This window comes from Dicentrarchus labrax, unplaced genomic scaffold (genome assembly GCF_905237075.1).
Source record: "Dicentrarchus labrax unplaced genomic scaffold, dlabrax2021, whole genome shotgun sequence".
NCBI lineage: Eukaryota > Metazoa > Chordata > Actinopteri > Moronidae > Dicentrarchus > Dicentrarchus labrax.
This window is the reverse complement of record NW_026136706.1, coordinates 9,959,487-9,986,358: the sequence shown is the minus strand read 5'-3', so window position 1 is coordinate 9,986,358 and position 26,872 is coordinate 9,959,487. Positions and strand designations below refer to the sequence as shown.

The 26,872-nt window shown below is 39.5% G+C and overlaps 1 protein-coding gene across 1 annotated transcript; it reads right to left on the bottom strand.

Moving 5' to 3' along the window:
• Nucleotides 1-878: 878 nt before the first annotated feature.
• nxph2a (neurexophilin 2a) lies at nt 879-20,614 on the bottom strand. The gene is made up of 3 exons (XM_051404112.1): nt 19,926-20,614; nt 19,642-19,791; nt 879-3,741 (listed from the first exon to the last, which is right to left on the bottom strand). Exons 2-3 carry the CDS (start codon nt 19,684-19,686, stop codon nt 2,995-2,997), a joined length of 792 nt encoding a protein of 263 aa, XP_051260072.1. The 5' UTR covers nt 19,687-19,791; nt 19,926-20,614; the 3' UTR covers nt 879-2,994.
• Between the last annotated feature and the right edge of the window lie 6,258 nt (nt 20,615-26,872).

The following is a 26,872-nucleotide window of genomic DNA, read 5'->3' as shown; positions in this document are numbered from 1 at the left end:
ATGTAGCTTCCTTTGTTTCCCTGGATGGATTTTGACAAACCCACTGAAAGGTCAGAAACTTGTCAGATCCAGCTGTGAGGAACATGTGATCTGTAGCTGGAGAAAGGATGTATGGACAGAGTTTTTGCAGAAACAGTTGATCAGCGTATCCAAATGTGATGTGTTGTTGCTGTGTTACACTCTTTTGGCATTTTCCAATTAGTCTTCCCAATCCAGAGTTTCAAAAAAGAAATTAAACCTGCATTTACCCCCCTGATGATGAAGTAAATTGTTGCCCCTTCTGCACCAAAATAAATGTCACCTGAAATGGTATTATTGGTTTGAACACTACTGCATTACTGTACTGCATACTTTATTTCTTAAAGAGGTCAATTCATTTTTTTAATTTTATATAAAAATACAGAATAATTGGTGTTAATTGTCAGATGAGTGTATAAAATGGGCAATTAGCTAACAAGTTGAAAGTTGTTAATTATTTGAGTGTCCAATAATAAATCATATCAGCACTGGAAATCATGAGAAGTGAAATGTATGTTAACATTCGTCTTAGTCTTCCAAGGATGTGTGCAGCTGGAAAGCCTGGTGTGACTTGATGCCTAAGGAGTGGGTGCCTCACCCTGATCAGATAAGAGTAATGGAAGCGAATGAAAAGACCCCTGTCCCTGATGGCCACAGCAAAATGGATGTGCTCCCTGAGGTGTACCTCTGGTATCATCCACGCCTGTGGACACAGATTTATTGCCCATTAAAAAGCTACACTGAAATGTAACTCCTAAAATGGTGTGTTTATCCTGTTGAGAAGTCCTTGTAGGAATGAAACGAGACAACTGTGAGCACCGACAGACCTGGGCTGAGTCAGTGTGACAATATGCTGTGAGCCAAGTTCAAGTAAGGTTTAATGCCATAAAAACCTAAATTGATCTTTACAATTTCATTTTAACAAAATGAACCCCAGCTGAAATCAAATATTCCAAAATGAACAGTTTTACTTACACTATACACACAGCAGTGCTCTTATTTCCTATTTTACAGAGGAAACTGTTTAAACAAGATTAAGCAAGCAGGAAATCAAAAAAGGTACAATCTGCAAGGATTACAAAAATGGAAATCAAAGCAATCTATAACAAGAAGCAATAAATATGACATCTATATCATCTACATGATATTGCTTAACAAACACCAAAAATAAGGAACAGTATACTTATTGATATATTTCTCTGGAAAAATTAGAATAAATTGACATTGTTTACTCTGAAGCCATAAGTAAACACATTTAGTTTTAGAGTTACATGTTAATACACAGCATTTGCACAAAGGAGTAAAACTAAAACATCAACATAGATCAATTCGGATTTAGTAATTTCCTTATCATACACCTCTCCTGATGTGTATAATGTGACAGGGTCATTTACAGCTGACGGGGAAAGACATGAGATACAGCAAATAACGTAACACTGACCGAAATAATCGCCATGTGATAAGTTAGTGGCACACGCCCTAGCCTAAAAACCCTGGATATACGCAGTCAACACAACTTATGACATTTAATGTGTTGATGGTTTTCAACAGAACCTTTCAAAACTGTTTTAGTGATTGCTAAGTCAAAGCACATTACACCACTTACAACAAGACTGGATGTTATCCACTTTTACACAAAAGTCAGTCAACTTAAGCCTGCTGTACAATCGGGAAATGTCTTGACATTTTCAAATTTAGTCCCATTTCTCATTAAAATTCCAGACGGATTGTGTATTTTTGCCTTTTTTTTTTCACTTTTGGTTTCTCCACTCTTGGTCTTAGGTAAATGAAATTTCCCAGGCTAATTAAAGCCTATTAAAGACAGGTAATGTCAGGGCTGGTGGCAGGACCATGACAAAGTGCTGATAATTGTCTGCCAGACTCACTAAATCCACCTGTCCTGCAATTATCGCTTTCCCCCCGCCTCTCCTGACACATTAATCCACTGCGGGGCCCCTTCAGCAGGCTGATGCCTCAAAGTGCATCCTGCAAACACAGATGTCGGATTTCAGACTAGTTTAGCATACACATGCCTTATGATGATTGCCGCAGAAAACCAAGACATTTTAAGGAGCACACAAGGCAGCAGCCAGGTTATACATGGATGAGTACCTACATATGTATGTGTAATGATTTATGATTATACTTTCTGCTTGCCTTTGGATTAGATGTGTCGGATCAATTTATTTTGTCATGGGCACATAATCAACTCACTTTATTTCACTCCCTAAAAGAGATAAAAGAGATTTTAATGCCATATCAATTATTCAGAGCTACTTGAAAAAATACCCATCGATCAAACTAATCTAAAATAGTAGACACCGTCCTGCCTTCTGTTCTGTTAACAGGTACAAATGGATGTTAGGTCTACTTCAAATGCAATGAACAAATCATTTTGACTAATCAGTCAAATTATAGAGATGTTTCAAATGTGAAATATCACATTTTATGCCCTGTTGAACAACAATTCAAATGTCTTAGTATTGTAATAATTAACACGATTCAAAGTCTTGTCATATTTCATCCCATAACTGGTTGAGGTGAGGAGAATGTTATACAATGTTAGCATCAATGCAGCACTGGCACAGAAGTCAGTGTGCACTTCCAACTGGGAGGCTGCTTGCCTATGGTCTAGCCTTGAAGAAAACATCTGGACAACATGCTAATTATACCAGTGGTTTACAGAGAACATGTGCTGTTGTGATAGGGAGGAGTCACCCAGGCTTGGTAGCTAGCTCCCAAATCAACCCCTAAAACCAAGTCCCTGGACACCTAACTATCTTGAGTGTTAGAGCTGTATACTCATTTGCAGAATTTACAAAAGTTTTGTAACAATGCATCAAATCCCTCCAGAGTGTTCCACTTCCTGCAACATATCTCAGGTATTTAGGTATTTCGGGACAAGGAGCTTAGAGATTGACATTTAAATTTTTTGAAGATCAAACAAAAGGTTGATGCATACTAACAACAGCTAGATCATCCTGTGGAGGAGTAGGGTGTGTCGCTATGGTAGTTGTAGTCAGGGCATACCTTCTGCACCAGTTTATAGTCTACACTGTAAAAGGCTATATAGATGCATATGACTTTGAAGGGTTTTGAGCACAGCCAGGACACATGGCTCTGCGTATGCTCCTGATAGCACACTTTGGACGGGTCAAAGCTGCACAGGGCAGTCTTCTTGTTGCGATCCGTCTTCTCGTACTCAATGCGACAGTTGAATGATTTGGTGTCTTTGGTCTCCAGCGTGGACTGCTGTGCAATCTCAAACTCCACCACCTTGGATGGTGGCACCAGGCTGACCGACACGTTCCCCATGCCCGTGGAGTTGTGGCGAAAGTAAACGCTAAAGGTGCCGTTCCCGTGGTCCACGATCTTCCCTGTGATCAGCAGGTTGAGTTTGACCGTCTTGATGTTGGAGTGGAAGTCCCCCCACCCGAACATCTTTTTGAACTTGCCAGTCTTGACGATGGGCCTGCGTTTAGTTCTGGCTTGTGCACCCTGAACATCTGTCTGGTTAGATAACCAGTCCCAGAAGTCCTCCATGTTCTGTAAATATGTAATTTCCCTCATGTTGCTCTTGAACCCGGGGGAGCCCCTGGCAAACAAACGCAGGGGGTTGAGGATCCGTGGACTGGCCCCCGTGGGAGAAATCTTCTGTTCATTATCAGTGTCGCCCCACTCGATGAGCTCTGTTGCTCCTCCATGCACTTTCCTGCATGTGACCTTCAGAGAAAACAGAGCAAAGGTAGACAGAAAAATTTAATTAAATAATTTAATCAAATTACATATTTATATGATTTTTGAAATAATAATATAATTTGGCAATAATTTGTTGCTGATCAATGTAACACAATAATTATACAACCTATACCCAAATATTAGAGAGTTGCTTTTTTTTTTTAAATCCACTGGTGCACAGACAGTGATGCATTTAATGTCCTTAGTTCGGTCATAAAAAGTACAAAGTAGTTTACATGGGCAGCGATACCTTTCACAGACAAGACTTGTAACAGAAAATCCAAATGAATTCAACATTAATTGACCACTTATCTCTGGTAATTGCACTATAAAAATGCAACAGCAGCACTGAGGATTAAAAAAAGCCCTTCAGCGCTAAAGAAGAGGAGAAATATCCGACTGTAATCCGACCTTGGAAATATGACATTATAAATGTACACAACCCCCCCCCCCCCAAAAAAAACAAAAACAAACAATGCAATTGAATTTATTACAAAGGAAATGATCGTCTTGAAGTTAAGGGAATAGTTTGATATTTTGGGAAATACACTTTCTTACAGAGAATTAGACGATAAGGTCGTGTCTGTATGGTAAACATCAAGCTCGAGCGAGCAGCCAGTTATCTTAGCTTCGCAGCAATAGCTAGCCTGGCTCTGTCCAAAGGTAAAAGAAAACCTGCCTACCAGCACCTCCGAAGCTGAGAGACAGTCTAGCTTTCCCTCTGTTTCCAGTCTTTATGTTAAGCTAAGCTAACCATAATTATTTCCCAGAATGTCAAAATTCATTTAAACTCAAATCAGAATTTTTGTAACATCAGATTTTTTACAATCTTCACAACTTGGTTTACTTACTTAAAATAACACCTTCAAAATGATTTTGTTACACTGAATTGTAATAGGTTGAATAGTGACTCTGTGCCCTGTACACCTGTTCTTGCCCTATAACTTTTTATTCTATTTATTATATTTTCACACACCACCAAGTATGTCATTGATTCTGGTGAAACTGGATCATATTTTATGGAGAAAAATGTTCTGGTTTTCCCTCTGGAGTCCTCTGGCTCAACTCTCAGTGATTTATAGACTTTCCTGATTGATAGAATGCTTTACTATTTGCTAAAGTTAGTTAGGAAGCTCAAAGCACCAGGGGAGTGTTGGTATATTGCTAGCAAAAGAGTTTCGGACCACCGGTAGGAGGGGATGTATTCAGGCCCGGTTCAAGGGGGAGCCAGTTGGGAATGCTAACTGGGAGCGGAGCTGGTGGGCAATGTGACTGGGGCTCAGGAGCCTCTGTAAGCACGGTAGAGGCAAAGACACCCAAGAGGACATTGACGGAGGAAGCTAAGAAGAGAAAAGGAGAGAGTGACTGGGAAAGAAGCCGACAGACGAGAGTAAATTTCGGACAGGCCTTTAGTCGTTGGCACTCCATGAAATAAAAGGCTGCAGACAGATGGCGAGCTGGCCTTCATACTGTTACCAGTAAGTAATATTAACGGGCTTGCTGTGTCTTTTTGTTGTTGTACTTGCTTGATGTTTGGCTGTGTTGGCAAAGTTGTTTCATTCTAAAAATACTTTATAGTTTTTGATCATAAGGAATGTAATTCTAACAAATCCACACATACAGCTGTCCATATTTAGAATAGTGGTATTGCAACAGGGGGCGCATAATCGCACAAATACTAAATCTTACATAGCGTTGCTTTAATGTAATACACAACTTTTTCTGTTTAAGCCATGGGGCTGACTAAAACACTGATCCAAGCGAAGGACCTTTTGTCTTTAACTTCAGTAGATAATCCCTTGTTTATACAATGTTAAGCATGTTTTTGTGTGAGTAAGACTGAGGATGCTGGCAGGCCTGAGTGTGTGAATGGCATTGCCTGGGCATTCCTTCACAGCAACCAGGATGAAGGAGAAAGAGGATAAGGTTGGTCAAAGGAGTTTGAAATAAGGTAGAGAGGCTTTAGTTAAAAACAGATTTCTTGTAGTTGTAGTTCCAGTAGATAAGCACATAAAAATGGTGTTTGTATTAATTGTATTACGTGAATCACTGTGCAAATGTGACTTAAGTTAAACTAAAAGCATGCAAAAGTAAAAAAGTGCAAAGAAAAGTACACAACCTTGGAATTTAATTGCATGTAATGACACTATGCACAGACACTCGTAGCACCAAAGATGATGAAACGCAGTAAAAAGGATGCACTGATAAACTCCAACTGGGCTCATATTTGCATAAGGCTTCTAATATTTTAGTACTTGTCCGATTACACGACAATGAAATCCTCTGGACTTAACATATGAGCTGGTCCCACATCAGCAGTGCTATTCTTGTATACCCAAGCATATGAACTTTAGCTTGTAATGGTTCCCAACAATAAAACAGGCTTCTACGCTAGTATGGCAAAGTATGCGCTAAGTGCTAATCCAGACGCAGCAATGAACTGTGATCCCCCCCCCTTGTACCTCAAAGCCTTTTAGCTTCAGGAGCGATTCCTGGTCCACTTCAGATAAAGCTTTAATAATTCACGGCAATAAGCTTAGCTAGTTTTATTAGTAATTAGTAGTGCCGGCTTTCCCCAGGCCCGGTTGTAGGGATCACTGAGAGAAGCAGATGTTGAAAGCACCGAGCAGCGGCTGAATTCTCACTGAGCTGCTGCGCACTACTTCCAGACTAATTATAATTTTGCTGTAAGCCCAACTGAGGCACATGTGTACAAAGCTAACAAACTAGGTCTGTCTGCCACAATTTGTTTTTGTCACACTCACATTCCCATAAACAAATCCATTCAACATGTAGAAAGTGCTACATACGTTTCATATTGGGCATCTGTGTATCTTATAATTAGAGCTTCTCTTAACTAGGCTGCTTATGTCAGAGACAGTAGTAACACCTTAATGTAGCAAACAGGATATAATGGCTCGGCTATCTGGACACGTAATGTGAAATCAATGTCTCCCACGGCCAGTGAGCCTGGCCCATCTATCAGCACTCACAATGCTTAATTAAGACAGTTGCTCCCTGTAAACATGGATGAATGAGGCAACACTGTAATAATTTCCCTCTATGTAGCTCCTCACATCCACAGTCACTTAATCAACCAATTCCAGTGGCAGTATTCCCTCACTGATACCGCCACTTAGTAATACCTTGTGTGAGCTCAGCTGTTAATTTGATTTGACTCTTACAACATCACAATAACAGGCGATGCTGAACATAAAATCTCTGCGACTGCGGGCTCCCAACAGGAACATTTCTTCACCGCTGTGAACAAAGAAGATGTGGCACTCGTCTTCCTACCAGCCCGAGCTGTTATATCCGTTACACATTGAGTGTCATGCAGCGCAGCTTCAGAGGTGAAACCAAATTTTGTCTTTCAGTGTAAATCTCAGGTGAGCTTTGTATAGGATGATTATAATGGAAATGAGAGAGCAGTTTAAGTATGATGAGCAACTGGGGAAATTGCTGTGACAACAAGGGGATCAGCAAAGGGATATCTAATACTTAAATGCCCCGAGAGAGATGAAGCACTGGGAACTTGAAAGCTTGCACTGACACATAGGCTTTGGTTTCTTTCTCTCTCGCTGTCTCCCTGCACACACGCAGCACCAACACACACATACACACACACACACACACACACACACACACTAACACACCTCGTTCATTTAGGCGGAAGTGCTGTCTCTTAAAAACAGACTAAAGGAAACCGAGTTTTTGTACAACAAGATGCTGTGGAGAAAAAAAAAGAGGCAAGGTCTGATGAAGGAGAATCTACAAAAGCTTAATTAAGATTTCTTAATCGGTGCTGCCGTGCTAGAGGCATTTTGGGGCGACTTGAAACAAGACATTATTATGATAATAACTGCAGACTTATGGAGCTGAAAACACCAGACCTCATTTCAACAGCACAAGGCAAAGTGTAGTTGAAGTGGCAAACGTTGAAGATATCTGCCTGTGTGGTTTAGCCTCTTCCTTTTCCTGTACGTCCTTAACAAAAACACAGAGAGGAGCTAGGACCTCACACCCCAAAAGCAAAGATATACCATCTATATACCACAGCAGTCAAAGGTATATCCGCTTTTTAAAAGAGCACGCTTAGTCGACAGTAAGCATAAAGGTAGGTCAACTATAAATCCTGTCAGTAATTTGAATGGATATCCACCAGTATGAGCAAAGTTTTATATAATGAAGCTGCTTATGGCTGATATTTCCCCTCTGAAACAACATTTAGAGCTCTCTCTCTCTGCAATATAGCAACTAGTAAGTCGCGATTTCTTATACTTATTAATCATTATAATTTTGCATCACCACTGACAGGTACAGCGTTGCATAACTATAATTTACACCTCTGTTGTCACAGAAGCAAAAGTGAAGCATTTCATTGTGAGCTTTTCTTGCAAGAGGTAAATGAGGTGTCAAGGGCACCACATTTTTTATTGTATTGTGAATAAAGTAATTTAAACTTTGAGTTAAATTCAAATGCACACTTAGCTGAAAGTAAAGATGGTGGACTGTTGAGCAAATAAGATTATTAACAAGGCAGGCTGGCAAATCTAGCATATTCAGTTTAACTTTGCATACTAAAACTAATTTGCACAAAATGTATTAAATAAAATGTGCAAAAAACACTTTGGCTGTCAGAGTTTTGGCCTTGCTAATTTTAGATCAGACCACATAGACAGAGTGGGCTGATATTACCTGTCCTATTACTTGTCTGATGAGTGACTAGAAATGTCAGTATAGCAAGTAATTTAGAAACAGCATCAACATTACATTGTTTTTACTCTCCTGAGAGCACAGAAAAGTTCATTTTACAGCTGTAAAATGTCAACACATCTTAGTTACAATTCTAAAAAATGTAAGATCCATATCAGAAATGATTGTTTGTTATGCATTTATGTTAGAAAATTCATATTCAAAATCGATTTATCAATACCGGTTGGCCTAAAAAGGGTCAATACAATATACCATGAATTTCCCTCATTAATATGTGCATCAGCATAAAAGCTATAGGAAAACTGTGTTTTGGAAAGTTCATCCTAGCTGTCAATGACAGACTGTTCAGTCTTATATAAGAGGAGAAAAATGTTTTGAGTTAAATACCTATACATATACTGCCTTTTATCTTACTACACAAGCAATCATTGCACCAAATCTTCTTGTCACATTCTTTTATGTGTATCTGTGTGTGCACCTTGGTTGCGGTATTAACTGCAAAATATTGTTACTGCAAAAGTGCTTCATTTAATTTAACAGTCTTTTCACAGAAAACCAATTATATACAGACATTAAATGGCTCTATGTTTCATGAACATCTTGTATGTATTTCTATGTATGTGTCTGTGAAAATGATTTCATTTGCAACTTTTTTACTGCTATTTTTGTAAATAAATGATACATAATGATAATGATAATACTACATGTTCTGTACATTTGATTTAATGTAGTGTCACTCAGTGCTATCCAGAGGTATTAGTAGAACTTAAATACTGACAGTGGTCTGAGAGCCAGCATGCCACACACAGAGTCAGGATGAATCAGCCTCGACATTCATCTGTAATGAGCATTATGGAGCTGGCTGCCTGCTTGTCCCGTGGGTAGACATATCTTTTAGAGGCCTGACATAAAGGTAATTGCCACAGTGACCAGAACTAGCCCCTAGAAAGTTATTAAGAAGCCAGTGACATCTGGCTTCTGGATCATCTGAAGAGATGCCGTTAAAATGCATTTCCAGCGAGCAGCCGGCAACATTGTGCTCGGCTGTGATGGGTTCTGGGCCGCGGGCAAGGCTACAGTGTTGTTTTGATGGCGACAACGGAATCTCTCTCAACCTGGCATAGTTGACAATGTGGCCCCCACTTATGATCTGAGATCTGCTTTTCTGTGTCTTCTTTTGTCTCTTTTTATTTGTTCTGTATGAGAGCCTCAGCATCATCTTCATTACCAAGTTTCTCATATCAGTAACCTAAAATAATCTGTTTTTGAGTTTTGGAGTTATAGTTGATTTTTTTCCAGCACATACGGTTGGGATATGCATCGGGGGAAAATTGGTTTCAGGCATCTTTCTCACAATAAACAAAATGGGCAATTAACCTGCTCATCAGTGCAAGCAGAGCAGTTTCAATGATGCACTCCACTGTTCTTCATGGATTTATCTGTGCAAATTGACCTCACTTTGGTGGTGCAATTCATTTCTCTGCTAATTTTCTGTGTCTGAAGCTTCATTAACTTGATGCACTTCTACGTAGTAAAAATCTGGACGTCACATGGAAATTACACCGGCTTCACCACAGCCTACCCTAATACTTTCCCAGCACAATTGCAACACAACACCTGCTCTATTAGAGCTGCTCAGGCGGCACTTCTAGCATTAGACCTCAGACTGTTGCAGAGCTGGATTGACTGCAGCCTCTTGCTTTCAAGCATCCAACATGACAAGCGGCTCACCTCACATTAAAACCATTCTCAGCCTGCAATCCCCAGCCCCACGTCCTTCCCCAGCCATCTTCCTCCTGATGTTGCAGGGCATATCATTTGTAATGATTCACACCCAGAGCCAGTTCCAGGAGAGAAGGCCCTGGAGGCGCTTAGGCAGTGCAGAGCGAGAGTCTACACGCTGCTGAAGAATAGATTGGTGCTCTGATCGCTGGAACAGCCTCACGCTCCAGAGCCATCACTTTTAATCAGAGGCCGTCCAGGGAAACACATGGCAGGTGCTTCAGCACTGTGGTGGATCACAACAGCAAATCCACACCGGGGGCACCTTACCAATCACAGAAGGCTATGGTTAGTGTGTGTGCGTGTGCGTGTGTGCATGTAGCATATCTACTCCCCTCCAGTATAATCATTTAGGCCATTACCACCTGACCTCTGTGAGAATGAGAGACCACAGCTTCTAATATCTTAACACTCCTGCTTAAGATGTTATAGACCCAATATTGAATTTGTGGCTGAATTCATCATCTACATACCTGGGATCCTTTGTGGTGAATATTGAGAGCAGCCAGTATCTAATGCATTATTACATGTGAAGCCGAGTAAAGGTGAGATGGATTTCTACATGTTTAGAATTTTACATCATACATATGCAACACAATATATTTATGTGGACGTGTAATGGTGATGCCGACCTTCAAAGGCCTAAAAACTGATCCTGTCGACACCTCTGTAGGTTTACACTTGACCAGCTTCCGACTGTCTAAACATGTGTTGATGGTGAGAGGAGAGGGAATAGTGGTGCTGATGTTTTCATTACTGTAAATACAGCAGTATCTTACTGTTGACACACCATCTGCAAAAACCCGAAGAGCATGCATCACATGGTTGTCATGAAACATGATGTGTAACAAGTGTGCTAGCGCTATCAAGATGTTCCAGGTAAAGATGCGGGGAGGCATACATCATTAGTGTCAGTGATATTAAATAAATAAACTGTTAACCGCAAACAGCGCACACAATTTTGGTGTATCAACACGCACTGAATAATAATTGTGCAAATTTGATTTGTTGCTTCACATTTAATGTGCAGTGAAAACTGAATACCCAAATTATCTGATGGCAACAAGAAAAGCACACTCTAACAATGACTCTGCAGATTGCGACAATCTGCTGCGGCACCTGCTAGTTCTGTTACAGCTGCTTTTTTGCATGTTGGTCAGTGTTGAGAGATATATTTTTCTACAGGGCAACACAAATGTTCAAGTTTGTTGTCAGTTATCACGAGACAAACATGAATGCCAAAGAACACAAGGGCTTCATCAATCACTCCAACGACATCCAGCCACACAGAAATGCATAAACCAAGCCTGAGGGGCTTTGTAAGGTGTGCAACGTTCAAACGCACTGTAATACAAGCCTAAAAATGAAGCAGGCAAATGGAAATATTTCTGCTCTACAATCTACTCTGTGCTACATTGCCAGTGTTTGAAAATGCATTGTTTTCTTTCAACAATATGGCCAGATGATACGTTTTATGTTTTAGAACCCATTGTCAGGTGCCCACATCAGCACACATTCATCTTGCAGACCTTGAGCAAGACCAGCAGTATCTTCACCATCTCCTCAACTGCTGATCTGACACTGTGCCTGACCTCTGACCTCTCTTGTTGTAAATTGAAAGGAGAAAGAAAAGCCCTGATAGAGAGCAAGAGCACAACTTCCTTCTTCAAGAAATTATAAGCGCACTACTTGAGTTCTCAATGGAGATTCTCTAGTTATACAAGTCATTTTATTCTGACACAAATACAGCACAACAAACTATAACCCACATGTTTTCTTAAACTAACTTTAGGAGCCTGTTTTTGCACACATTTGGAAAAATATGATCGGCCTGCTCGTGATTTCAGTTGGAGCTGTACGCATCCTGTGATTAGCATAAATTATAGCACGTAACACAACCCTCCTGTGGCTATCATAAATCATATGATGTTTTATTTCCTCTCCTCCCAGCAACTGACACTGACTCAAACAACGCCTCAACCCACCTTTTTTTTTGGGACGTACAAGCACAAATACAAATAGAAATACCCCCTATTTCTATTTGAATTTGTGCTTGTATGAGTCTTCATAGGGAAGCATTTAGTATCATTACAGAGCATTTCCCCACAGGAAGCAAAACACTAAACTGCACAAATCACAAACAATTACCTCTCCTGCAGTGTGGAAGGTGTCAACACAGAATTGTAGAAACGTGCTTCAATGTTCCCTAATAAACGTGACAAAACCCATTTAGCGCCGATCTCGCTAACATACTGCATTCTAATGAGGGTCATTGTCTTCTGTTATAGCATTCCTATCAAGAGCTCTCAAAGTCTAACATCAACTTAGTGGCCTGTCCTTTTACCTGTAACACAGCCGCTTGTCATCATCAGTTTTCTGTTGGTTGTTATAAATTATTGTCAGTAATTTTATCTGCAACACAAATCTGTTAGACACAAAATTTCAACCAGGAGTCCACCACGTGTCACAAATGCTATCTTGCAAGGAGGTTCGAATATCTCATGTGTAAACCAACCACACTATACTGGGAGCAGATGTACAGCCTAATGCAGCAAACCAGTGTCAATATCACACAGCACTCCTGTTCTTACTTCAGTATTAAAGCCAGAACGCTCCCATTCCCTTTCAGGCAGCACAAAGTGAAATGTGATGGTAGTAGTTCTTTATAGTGTAATTCCTATAAGCTCTTGTTTTGACAAAAACTGCGACCTTTTTTCTTTTGATCAGGTAAAAAATATTTTTGAAGGCTGATACCAGTATCAGAGTTTTCATATTGAAGCTGTCGATAGCTGCTTTGTTGAACTGTAGCATCTTTTTTGTCATCGAAAAGGGCCTCTAAAACAGCACCAAGCCAATGTGGGATGCTAAAACTGTCAACTGAAACAAAGATTCACATCATCATCATTTTGAGATTTACAGCCATGGAGGGAAGAGGTGATAGTATCAATATCACAGTGTGAAAATATTCCATGACATGCAAACATCCTGCATACATTTACTCAGTAGGTCTCACATGAACCATGTGAGTGTTATATTTTTACATATTATTCTATTGGGTTCATATTACTGATGGATTAACATGCATTTTATTATTGCACCTGGTGAAGAGGGAGCGAATTTTAACTGCTTCATGGGATGTTTAATTTACAGCCGTTAAATAAACTGATATAGAATTAATTGACAAAGTAACCAGCAGTTATAGCTGACAGAAGAATGTAACGGGACAAGAAGTAATACTTGCCTATAAAAACTAGAAACACCAGAGTAAGTACTTTAAAATCTACACCACATCTATCGAATGGTTGTAAAAAATTTAGGATGCAATGAACCTCTGAATGAAGGATTTATTTACAAGCATCAGTTACTCTGAAATAATAAAAACAGAAGTAAGGAAATTTGATCACTTTGTGAATATCTTCTATGGAACCTATGCTTTCCTTGCATTAAAGCGGTATGTTAGTGAGCATGACTGGGTGTGGGAAATTTAAATGCGGCGATGATGTCAGGTGCTCAGAAAGTGTTAGCAAAGATCCCACGAGGAGAGAAGAAGGAGAGCGAGGAGGGGCTCTGGGACGAGAGCCTCCAGGTAATCTGGATACTTGTGTTATCTCTGCACCTGCCACATGTGACAGCAGCAAAGCCTTGAACACTTCACTTTTAGGCAGGCGTTACCTTTCAACGCATCATCAGTTTCATAATCCCCTTACATGGTCAAAGCGTCAACTCCTATGCCGGCTCCTGACACCTGCAGCACACATCCGTATGTCTGATAGCAGGGATTCAGGAGGATAATACCGCGCAGCACGTTAGACTAAGTGTAATCATTCTCTTGACCAATTTTTAATACCTTCCACTTTGTAGAACAATGGTTAACATGCTTGTAAAACTCCTCAGCTAATACTTGAGGAGGCATAGCATGTTATTCTGAAAAGAATACTACAGGCTTCTGGTTTTAGTTTTTCCACTTTCATCTCAGGAAGACATAAATGTTTCTCTCACTGAGCTTTGTGTGTGAGTGTGTGTGTGTGCGCGCGTATGTGACAACGTCAATTTTGTGTTGTCTTCTCTTCAAATGCATGCTTGCAAATGATACGGGTGTTTTATTCAAAAAATGTTTTTGCTTGATTTGCTCAAACGTACGTCCACTAAATTTGACAGAGCAAATGTTTCTGTTCTCAAAGCAGATTGCGCCTCGGCTGATTTCACAGAAACAGCTCCCTTTGAAGAAGAAACAAGAGTAGGGAAGACGTTGTTTCCTTTCTCTCTGAGTAGCTCTGAAGACAGGTACTTGAAAGAAATATACAAAGACAGAGGGGAGCTGACAGTGCTTTGTTAGGGCTGGAAATGACAAGCTGAAAAGAAAGGCCTCAAAGCCCGGAGGCAGAGGAGGAAATGCAAAACTGAGAATAATCAGAAAGGAGATTTATTGTACTTATTCTAAAGCTGTCACACCTTGCCTTTTACAGAAAAGCAACGCAGTTTTAATTAAAGAGGTCAATCATTTTCCCGAGCTCTGACATGTAGTGTGATTGCCTTCTCCAAAGTACCAAACCAGGTGGTAATTAAGAACTTTATATGTCAAAGTATTTGGGAAATATGAAAGCGTTCAAAGGTAGAAACTTTGCGACTGTGCCTACTAGATTTGTGGTTTTATGTGATGACGTAGTTTCTCATGAGTTTGATAGTTCTGACGTGAATGGAGACCCGGTTGTACAGCAACAAGAAAACTACTGCAATATTTGATTTAATAAAATAAAAAGTGACGATACCTGGGATGGCATTCCATCATACACACACGATTTAGACAAAAAACCTGCCCTCTACAGTATGGGCTGATCTCAACCTTTTGTTTTGTTGCAGCAAAACGGCAATAACCAATGCACACTGTAAAAGAGCTACTAAACAGCGAGGTTGTGCATCAGAGAGTGCTGGATGTTTCTGACCCTGCAGAGCGGTAATGACACTGCTATAAGGTAGTGAGCCTCAAGATCTAACACTGCCTCGGGCTGCACATCGCCCATAAAAATTCATAGCTGTGGACCAAGATCAGGAAACTCAACATCATATTAAACATAATGTGTCTTGCACCAGAGCTGCCACAGTGTGTGTGACTTAGCTCTGAGAGCAGTGCTCAGAACTTCACTTCATCCTAACACTTCACATCAGGAGAGAAGCTGGGAGAAAGTAATTGTGCTGCTCATAATTGTATGACTTAAGTCTTTAATGGTCCATCCAGCAGCCAGATTATGGTTATTATAAATGCAAAGGGCAAACGTGCCACACCTATCAATCATTTGGAACTTCTTTCTCTTCATTCCAGGACCTTTATCATGGATTTATTGCCAGTACACACACAATTATGATTGATGATTGGAAAAGGATTAGGTTGCAGGGCTCATTACAGTCAATACAACCTGTAGTGCCTGCAAGCTACATTTGAGGGATTTAGTCCGCAGAAATGACAACCTCGCCTTCAGAGGTCTGAGACAACATACAGGCTGAGGACTGCAAATGCCACAGACAGTATTGTTTATAAGGGATTATCTAGTCAAGCCCTCTGGCCAGAAACATTGTGACCCCAATATAAGTACAGATACACATCAGAACCATGTAAGCTCCAAAATGATTCCTAGAAGGCAGCACATGCATACAAGTCCCCTTCACTCTGTCAATCCACGTTTAATCACTTCCACAGAAATTTCTACTGGCCTGCCTGTTATTTTCTCTCATATTTTTCTCTCTACCCACCCAATTTCTCTGGTAGGTTTTTGAAGACTTAAGTTCCACTCTTTTTTTCTCTCTTTCTTACAAGGCAAATCCTGGGAGAGGTTGATGTGAAGACCAGGCAGAGCAGGGATGTGAAGAATATAAACACAATTTTTTTTATTGTCCAGAGGGAAAGGGGGGGTACAGGGGGTTGGGCGCTGAGGTCTGTAAAAGAGACGAGGACCTTATCACAGCCCAGCAGCTCTGTAATTCGCCGCCATGATAAAGTGGCAGCGCGGAAAACCTTACAAGGCTGGCACAATCCAAAGACGGATTAGGTTTTTCTGACATAAGCTTCCTGAAAAACTAATCAATCAGCCCATGCAGTATTATCAGAAGCGTGAGATTAAAGAGCTGCTCCTAATCCCCCCACTGTACATTTTATTACACTTCCCAGTGTTAGTTGCCTTTAAATATACAATAAATAAATAATAAAACCAAACCTAATTGAGCATGGGGAAGGGGAAAAGGGTTAAAGAGCCCTTAGAGAGGGAATTTATGTAGAATTTGTGTTTTGTTATGAAGACAGGGATAAAACTGTTGTCCTTGCCAGAGCCCTTTTCGACTTTGAATATAGCCTCACTGTCTCACTCCAGCACTGCAGAGAAAAAATGCAAGTAGGAAAGAAAACAATAATATTAGCAGCTAAAACTGAACCAAATCGACTTCACATTCAAACTTTTTTTCCCCACTTTCACTGGCGGATGAACAGATAAATAATCAAGCGGCTAGACATTAATAAATTAATAAATAACTGCTGAAATTAATGCTAAATCCTTTGAGGAATGACTTGTAATCCCTTAAATCAGTGCGCATCAAAGTTGCAGGGATGAACTCCAAGCATGTAGCGGATCCAGGGGACAAGACATGTTCAGCTTACTAGTAACCAGCTAAGCTTTGTCTCTTTAATGCGTCACACCCTTCTATCAAGATGCTCGCTCCATCCTTGCTCAGTCCAACCCTGGGCGGCGTTTACGGAAACAGAGGAGGTAGCTATATATTTAACACCACCGCTGAGCCTCTTGGCATGGGCCACATAGATGCTTTGTCATGACACAATATTACCAAAGAGCTCTTACCCTGGCAATAAGCTACAAGAGCTTAATAGACTTTGTCAATGTCTTCTCACACTTAATCCCAAGCAGTGTTGAAAAACCCCACTTTCCCTGCATGCAATCTGTGGAATAGAGGCAGGGCAGGACAGGCAGAGGGAGATGGCAGAGAGCAGGGCTCTCAAGTATGTTTTATCTTCATCTACATTGTTCAGTTGTCATTGCACAGAGGATAACTGCAGCAGATGTCAAGGGGAAGAATGGATTCTCCCAGGATGGCTTTGACCCTCTTATTTGTCCCTGGGGTATGGCACAGATGCTAGGGCTGGGGTTACATTTTCACCATTTGATTCATGTTCAGGGTGTTTTTTTGTATGAGTGTGTGTGTGAAGACGCCAGAGGAAGAGTGTTTGTGTTTTGCTTTTTTGTTTCGGATGATTCGGCCACAAGTTTGTGAGACTAAAGACGGCTAAAGACACTGAACTTATATATATATATATATATATATATATATATATAGGGTGTCCAGGTGGCTTAATTGTCTGAGGTGTATCCTGTGACAACATGGGTTTAAAGCTAGCCTTGCAACTTGTTCGCATGTCACCCCAATCACATCTTTACAGTGTCTTCTCATTATAAACTATTTTATAAAGCTGATTTACAAAGAAAAAAGAAAGATTATTCGCAGCTCAAGAAGTTTTGGTGCATATTTCACACTTTTTGTGAGCGTCAGTCTCGCATTTAAACATTTTTCACCCTTCGGAAGGTGGGGGAATATTGATAAGGGCCAAAATGTCCCCAGTCAGACAGTGGTGGGTCTGCTGGGAGAGAAGCCACTGAGGCATATGAAGAGAGCCTCTCCAGGGAGGCAGCCTGTCTCTCTCTCTGGAGGCAGAGCTCCCAATAGGGACAGGGCTGATTACAACAGCAGCCAGGGCAGACAGCACTTTGCCGCTGCATCTGCACAGTTCAGGGCTATCTTTAAAGAAGCCCTCTTTGAGGATAGCACAGATGTGAAGAACTTCTTCAATCACATGGCATTTTCTTTTCAGGTCTGATCACGGCAAGAGTCCGTAAAGCAAGGATGATCATGATAAAACCCAGACTTTATTCAACTGCCTATAGAGGACATCAGCAGCTGTTGGGGGGAAAAGGCAGGAAAAGACCTTTATATTTCCCTAAAGCTTATGATCTTTCTTTGGAGAGCTTATTCTTGCAATAAAAACAGAATTATACTACAGAAAGATTATGTTCAGAAGCTTAAGACAATCAATCTCTGGTAAATACTAAATCATTTCATTTGTATTCACAGAGAGTGATGATTTCATCGTATTGTGTAAGTTATAATGGAGGAACAACGCAGGCTTTGAAAACCTGAGAGTTCTGCAATTTTCACCAATTGTTCTCAGTTGTCATTCGCTTTTATTTTTTTAAACTCTGGCCTCCATTTTAGCACAGCAAAGACACTTCACGGGTGTCAAGGGTTCAACACGGAGGTCAAACCTTTTTCATGCCTAGAAGTAAAATAAATTAAAATGATTGCTAACCACAAATATCCATGTAATATGGTTGAATAAATGAATAGGCTGATTGTATTGTTGGTTTTGTTGAGCCATTGTGAGAGAAGCAGGATACCAAGGCCATAATATGATATGTAAAAAGTCACCACAGTGGAAAGAAACAATAAAATCTGCAAGCACACATCAATAGTTTACATTCAGTGAATAGTAAAATTATTTGTCTTAACTAATTAACTCCACTTCTCAATTAAAAATACTGCAGAATTGTTAATTATAATATAATGAGCATTATGGTCACATTAACTGGGAATGTAAATATGTAAATAAGTAAAAATGCAAACATGTTTTCTATATCTAGATATTTCCTAAGAAAATTCACAATTCCAAATATGAACAATAAGTTAATTTAGATGCTATTAGACACATTAGCTGCAGATAGTATTATACAGTATGGCTATTGACAGAGTCACAGTCTGTTCAGCATAATTAAATCCAATCAACTTGGCTATTTATGTTTGTAAAATGATTTATATAAATACACCATATTTGTAGGTCTGATGAGGTATCCTTTATTTTAATAAATGCTAAAATGAATAATGTAAATTAAGGCAGGGTATTTTGGTATTTTATGAATAGCCTGCAAGTTCAAATAACACAAAACAAGCTTATCCCCTGGTTCATGTTCATGTCAGCCAACACATTTGCATTTGCTGATGATGACTGTGTCAACAAACATTTCATGCATGGAATTCATTGAATTGTCATTTGGCATTGTCTGGTGAATTAAACCTTACATCCCATAGCCTATATGATGCAGCTCTACAATAAATGACATACAACAAAATATGTAAACAATTTATAACATATATAATAATATATATATAAAAAACAAGTCAAACAAACGTCTGGAAAGGGGCCAACTAGATTATTACAAAAAGCAACAGAAAGCACATAAAGCCACTTAGTGTCTCTAACTTTCTCTTTAAAGCCTTCTCAGCCACAGACATATATGTCTACACACTCTGTCCATTCTCATTCAGTCATCTCACCTGGTGCAGGAGGAAAAGAAAGAGAAATGTTTGCAGAGCTCTCATCTTCACAGACTTCTCGACTTATTCAAAATGAGCGGCGCTTAAATCCTCTCTGGAAGATTTGGAGAGGGACAGACGCGCATGCCGTTGAAGCATTGCTGTGATCACCTGCAGGAAAAGTGGAGATATTTGCGATGTTAAATCACTTAAAAGCCCTTTGGTAAATTTGGGAGGACCTCGAAGATAACGCATTTGAATCTCATCTTTGGAAAAAATAAAAATAAATCAAAACTTTTCCTTACCGTTTTTCAAATGTAATACCTCACTTTGTTGGGTAAGGCGGTTGGAAGCATCCTTGTTCAATCCACTTTCGGGAAAGAGTCCTAAAATCCTCTCAAACGTCTCCGTCTCTCAGGATGTTGAGTGGATTTACCCTGAGCAGCTAGGACACTTGGATTTTCTCTACAAACAAGGTGAAACGGCTACATTCACTGGCTCAGTTTAAGCAACACTCCTCTAAGTTGCGAATCAAGAAAACCCGAAATAAACTGAAGGTTATATTTTTTCCCTACTTAATCCCGAGAAGTAGTATTAATTGGATGGACGATGTACGGAGTAAACTGTAGCTAAGTGAGCCCGTATCCCAGTGACAGGACTGCAGTCCGTCAGACAGCAGTCCGCTCGCTGTGCGCTCTCTTCAGCTCTACTTGATTTCAGTGCGCAAAATCCTGCGCTGTGCGTCTGGAGACTCCAAGGTCGGCGCGCATCCGTGCAGAGTCAGACCAGAGATCTACCTTTGAAGTCTTACTCGCTCCGTCTGGGAGACAAGTAAGAGGCTTGATGTCACGGATATCAGGGTTTTGTTCAGCAACACGTCCACGTTTTTAACCCTTTAAACGTTTAGTGCCGTAATCTCCCTTGTACAACTGTTTTTACTTTTATATTTGCTAGTGATGGATGGACAACCGGGCATATAAATCCAGTCATTTCAGACATGGACTCAACCACGGCTGCTCTGCACCTTGTGGGGTGTTTCCTGAAAGTGTGTAGAACGCATGCAAACACGGTGTTGTTATTTTAATTTTTAACAATAATGACTTCCTTGCAACCACAATCATATGGGCAGGGCGTTTTGAATCATGCCAGTAAAAAAAAAAGAAAACACACAGTGGTGAGTGATCTTTACTCATTTGAGAACTGGCTGACGCAGCAGTCCTGACCACACAGTGCAGACAAGCAAAAGGTCAAACGTTGTGCTGATGGCTGTACACAGGCAATAACAGTTTCTACTGTGGATGAGACTGGAATTTAGGGATCCATGGGACTTTGGTGCCATCATGTGGTTACAGCCAAACATCTCACTTTGTAGAGAAGAGTTTGAAGGAGCAGAGTGAAGAGGTCATGATGAATCAGTTCATACTTAAACCTTGAGTTTATATCTGGCAGTTTTAACTGATTTATCTGTTGAATTTTTTGGAAGATTGGTCAATACAAACTTTCTCTGTACTTAAGCTTTTATGTCTGTGAGACAAAAGTCCAGTGATTTGTGTTAGAGGCATTGAGGCAATACGGGCAAAATGTAAAGGTTAAACACTGAAACTCAAGAAGGGTGGTTCGGAACAAAATGTTGCTGATTGCAGCACTGAGGCGGTATCAATTTCGTGTGAAGGTATCACCTTGCAATTTCTTTCTTTTCTACTGTATTCCACAGTAGACTCTTGGTTTAATGCAGCACCTGCAATCACGTCTCTAGGAATAGTCACACTTGAGTACAAAATGAAACATCACCAAGAAATATTGTAGATTAATTAAAAGTTTTCAGTACCAAATATATAGTAAAGTTGCCCTCTGACTCAGTAATACATCCATATATTACTGTTTGAGATCAGTCCATGTAATACTTAACAGTACATGTCTCCATCCATCTCACATGTCTATCATCTGGGAGTTGCCATGCATTTCTTTCAGTTCCAATTTTTTTTTTTTATGTTTGTGGCAGATCGAGAGAAAGAGAAATATTCATAGAGGGGCAAGAGGGTGGCATGGAGACTTTAAGGTGTGGCAGAAATATATGTGGATTTAATTGCAAACAATCACATGTGTCAATATTTGCTAAGCTCCCAAATAAACTCAAAAGCATTAAATTTTTGTGACCCATTAGTAAAACACTGAATAGAAACATCTAAAGGTGGCATTAGAAATCAAGAAATTATTTTATTTCCAAATCTTCAAACATATTTCAAAATACACGACTTACATACAACAAGGTCAGTACATTGACAATTGCCTATCCCTTAATTTCAATTTTTTAACACTCAAAAGCAGGCATTGCTTTGTTTTACAGCCTGACTACTTTGTACTAACTTTGTGTTACTTGGTAGTATTAAACTATCCTGTCATATGACAGTGTGTACTTTCATTTATCATTTATTGTAGGTAGACTTGCATATAGGTAGACCAAAGAACAGTTTAGTAGAATGGCTCTTAACTTATCTGATATTGCTACAAACTGGAATACCAAAGTCTCCCCATCAGAGACTCACCCTCATTTAATCTGACATGTTTGAGTAAGAGTAGGAGGATAAAGAGAGAGAGAGAGTACACACTGTTTCTGTGCAACCAGTGATCCTTATCAGGTTTTTGTTTCTACACACATATAAATAACATGAACACACCTTCAATAAACTACTACAAACACTATCCCACAGTCTTCACACTTATAAAGTGAATAAATAAATACATATATTTGCAAATACTTTTCATGGTGAGTGCGGTGCAAACAGCCATAACTTTTAACAAACACTGTCCTGAACTCTGTACACTTATATCAGGCTGCCATTAGTTTTTATGAACTAGATTTCACCTCTGTGATGATAAATATGACAGTTACTTCATAAGGATATGTAACTGATTTATTATTACATCGATTGTCTCATGGTTTTGTGTCAGGACTGGTCCACTTTGCTTTAAGTGATAAGAACATAGAGCTGATTGGTTAGTAATTAAATGTAAGATTTCAGGGGAGGTCAGTTTCTATGGTTCCACTTGTGAAATATAGATAGATAAATATAGAAGGAGAGAATTTGAAATATACATATATTTATAAGACAGAATTAAATTAAAGAAAGTATGGTGCAGTGTTTAGAGCTTGAATGTTTAGTGAAATGAAACACAGCCACTGCACAGAGAGATGTCCTCTGGGTTGTTCCATCTGGAATACCAAAGTTAATTAATTAGAGGAGACTATAGTATAAATGATACAGTTTTCCAACAGAAAATATCCACTTGGGAATGTTTTTATGTCTTTGGCACCACCATCTGGTTGAAAAGTACAAACACTTCAAAGTTTGCAGCAACATCAAAACTAAATTAGCACAAGCTCTTTTTTGTGTGTCTTCAAAGCAGTTAGGAAGTCAGATATTTCTTTTGTTTGAACATTTAAATTAAGATTATACTGTGAACACCAGCCATAAACTGCTCAAAATATGAACACGTTTGACACAAATTGTGGAAGTAAATACGCAAAGTCCCAAAAAGCAGTTTGTATTAATCTGAAATTAATTATGGTTTTCATTTGGTCATGGCTGCAAACACAAAACACATAATTCTTCCTATTTTCCAATGGCATACATAGATTATCAGCTTTTATGAGCATGTTAGAATTTCATTAAGGAGCTTTGCTATCTGCTGCTGTTTGTGAGCTACAGATGATAATATGTGTTTTGGAGCTGAAGATGTTTATCAAATTAGAACGTTTTTTTAGTGACGGCAAAAAGGTCTTAATTTAAAATATTTTTTGAGAAGCAGTGTGCTTCTCAAATATTTAAAACATTTTTAATTTAAAATATCACTTAGTTCAAGGAAGAAAAGTACTCAAAGTATAGTAATTCCTTGTTATTATAATTACTCTTAATAGCCTGACAAGGTCTACTCGTATCATTGGGTGCCAGAGGAGCGCTGCTCAGTGGTGGCATCCTCCACCATGACACAAACGCAACAGGAGAATGGACATGAACCTAAACACACAAAAACTGACTAACTGATCTCACGTAAAATACCAGAGCAGGCAACAACACAGCTGCAGTGTCAGCGGAATGAAGTGGCTCAATCTGGAGAGTTCATAATGATGAAGTGAGATTAAGAGATTAAGACTCTACACTATAAGGGCTGAACTACACAGCAACCCAAACACAGCCCGTTTCCTTCTTTTTCCATGTCAGAATTGTTGAAGTGGCTCTCTTTCTGCTTTGTTACAGCTGGAGTTCTTTTGTGGAGAACTGAGCGAAAGGGTGGGAACACAGGAAACCTAAATGTTCAGTCCAGCCAAATTGTCAGCATGCAGCATTTCCACCATTTGTGAAACTACAATCAAGAGGTGAATGGAAAGCTATGGAGCAAAAGCCGAAGAAAAACTCACAACTCATCAAATACTGCAGCTTGGTCAGCGGCCCTCCACCTCAAAATATGACCTTTGAACCCAAGCTGTTGTGCTCTGTGTGAGTAAAACCAATGTCTCAGGGCTACAGCTTGAGCTGCCATTAAAGATGGAGGAGAACTTCACAATATGCGTTTCTGAACTGTGTGATATCATAGAACAAATCATCAGCATATGGACACCAGACTAATAAAAGACCAACAGTCTACGACTAATGTTAAACTCTTACATTGGCACAGTAACATGCTAGCAATAGCAGAAAGACCGACAGAAAGAGTGACCAATGACAGACTGACATTGCCACGCTCATATTTGCCTTCATATGCAGGAATCAGCTTTACGATTACTGCTAGGCTTGTTTGCTTTGTCGCCCTTAGGTGTGTGTGCAAGGCTTTCTTTGTTTCCAACCATTAGTTCATTTGTTTGTCATTCCTTCAGCCCCTTCCAGGACCTTGGACATGAACCTTGCTCCACTTGCAATTTTACAAGTTGGTTTCATGTTCGAATAAGCCCATGGGCCACTTTTTCAGAACAGCCACAGAGGCAGTCTGACAAAGTAGGATCTAGCATGCTTTAATACTGTAACCATGGCTTAAGTCTGAGCTAGAGGCCATCGCATGAATGGAAAAGGCACAAGGTCAAATAAACACATAGCAAAATCAAATGATTGGAAATGTGTCATTTTTTTTAAAACACAAAGCAGTTTCATGATGAGGAATAGTGGTTTAAAGACTTTACTCAATATTTGTATAACAATGTGTCAATGGACAATATGAAAAAAAAGAAATGTCTGTGTGAAAGGAGTCACTCTGAATTAATTTGTTTAGCTTTCTGGCCTGCAACTTTACTGTTTTGGTTCAGTTCTCTCATAGTGTCAATTTGGGCCACAGCAAGCTGTGAAAATGTTTTAAAGCCCGCTGTACACTACCTGCTCAGCACCAGATGGCAGACTGATACTGGTGAATATGGTGAATGATACTGTAAGATTTAGCAACTTAAAAGCCAAATATTGCACTCAGGAGATAACAGAATCTAGGAAAGGAGATGAATGGTGTAAAAGATGATGAAATGTCACATGGCCTCCAAGTAGCCAAAAACTACTGCAGATCTAAGTTGTAGTACATTCATGAGCAAATGAAAGTATTTTTTCCTTGATTTAGCTTGATTGTCACCCCATTGTGGGGTGAAAGAAAACATCCATAATAATCACCAAACCATCAGTTCCTCTGCCTAAATGTTAAACTTCCATTCACAGAATGAATATGCAAAGTGCGAGAGATTTACACGTTTAGAATAGAATTGTAGCCAGTATTGTTCATTAATTAAACCACAGAGATAAACAACTGCTATGTTACAGATTCCATGTCTGTATAGATGAAAAGTGGTGCCAAAACCTGAGACATGGGAGAAGAAAGGTCAAGGATTGTGCATGGCCAGTGTAATTCTGGAGGATGTTAAACTGCAACTCCCACAGACTCTTCCACTCCCCTTATACAGTTTTTTCAGCAAGAGCCTCATTTTCCCTGCATTCTGAGCGCTCCAGGTTGTCTCAGCTGTGGTCTTTCTTTGTAAGTTGCTCAAAGAAACTGGACACTGTGTTCTGGTACAACAGCCAAGTTCAAGCTAGTGATGAATGGCTGTGAAAGCGTATGCAAGTTTCACTGGAGTAATCAAGCCTTTGGAGCCCTTTAGAAACCAAAGCATGACACTTAAAGCTGGGGTAGGCAGCTTTTTTTGGCATCATTGAGCAAAAATTACATATTAACCTTTCAGCGTATTGAAATTGAAAAACTGAAAAAGTGGTATGAAAGAAAACTACACTTCTGCCCCTCCTCTTTGCTCAGGTTTCAGGCTATAAAAAATCTAGCCTGTGGCGGGAGACTTCGGCCAATCACAGGTCATTTTAGAGAGAGTGCGTTTCTATTTGCTGCTTTTGCAGAGAAACTCATTCTGCTGTCTTTTAAACTTGGGTTTGGTGGGAGGGGGGCTTTGGGGAGTGATACGAGGCAGCAGAGAGAGAGGTGGAAGGTTTAAGGTATCAGTATGCTCAAAACAAACAAGCTTGAAAGTATACCTTTTCTTTTTTTCTGAAAAGCCACATTTTTGGACAGTGTCTCCCCAAAGACATCCATAGTGTTTTAGTTGTTTATACACAAGGAAAGTTATAGAAGTATCAACTTTGTGAAAAATGTAAAAAAATAAAAAAAATAAAATAATAATAATAATAATAATAATAATAATAAAATAATAATAATAATAATAATAATAATAAAATAATAAATTAACAATAATAATAATAAAACAGACATATTATTAATAAGACAATTACTTTGGTTAAAGCATACTGACAGCTTTAGACTATATCCACACTGACAATTTCAGACTGAAATAATTCCTGACACAGCAAAACAACTTCAAGAAACCATTTTTTTTTGTATTTCGGTCAGGAAGCTACAAAATTTAAGAGGTGGGACAGACACGGTCTGACTACAAGGTTCAGCTGCCGCCAACTGTTTCTGGGCATTTAGCCGGCTTTGTGGGGACATAGACTTAAAAATAATAGTATCTTTCATTTTTTTTTTTTTTTTTTTTTTTTTACGAGAATAGGCTGCCATTCACCTAAACCTGTAAAAGCATGTGCGTTGCCCTGACAGGATACCAAGTTTAGTTGTTTGTTTTGTGGAGAACTGAAAATAAAGCAGGGGCAGCACATTCTCAGATAAGAGAATCTGGTGGTGTTGTTTGTGTCATTGATCCATAAAGCTCAATTCACTTACTCCTGATATTCTTCCAATGACTATATTCTTGTTCTTA

Excerpts from the sequence above, each read along its gene's own strand:
- nxph2a (XM_051404112.1), bottom strand. The coding sequence starts at position 19,686 with ATGAGAGCTCTGCAAACATTTCTCTTTCTTTTCCTCCTGCACCAG. Across the intron at positions 3,742-19,641 it reads TTCTTTTCCTCCTGCACCAG|GTCACATGCAGGAAAGTGCA; the intron begins GTGAGATGACTG and ends TTTTCTCTGAAG.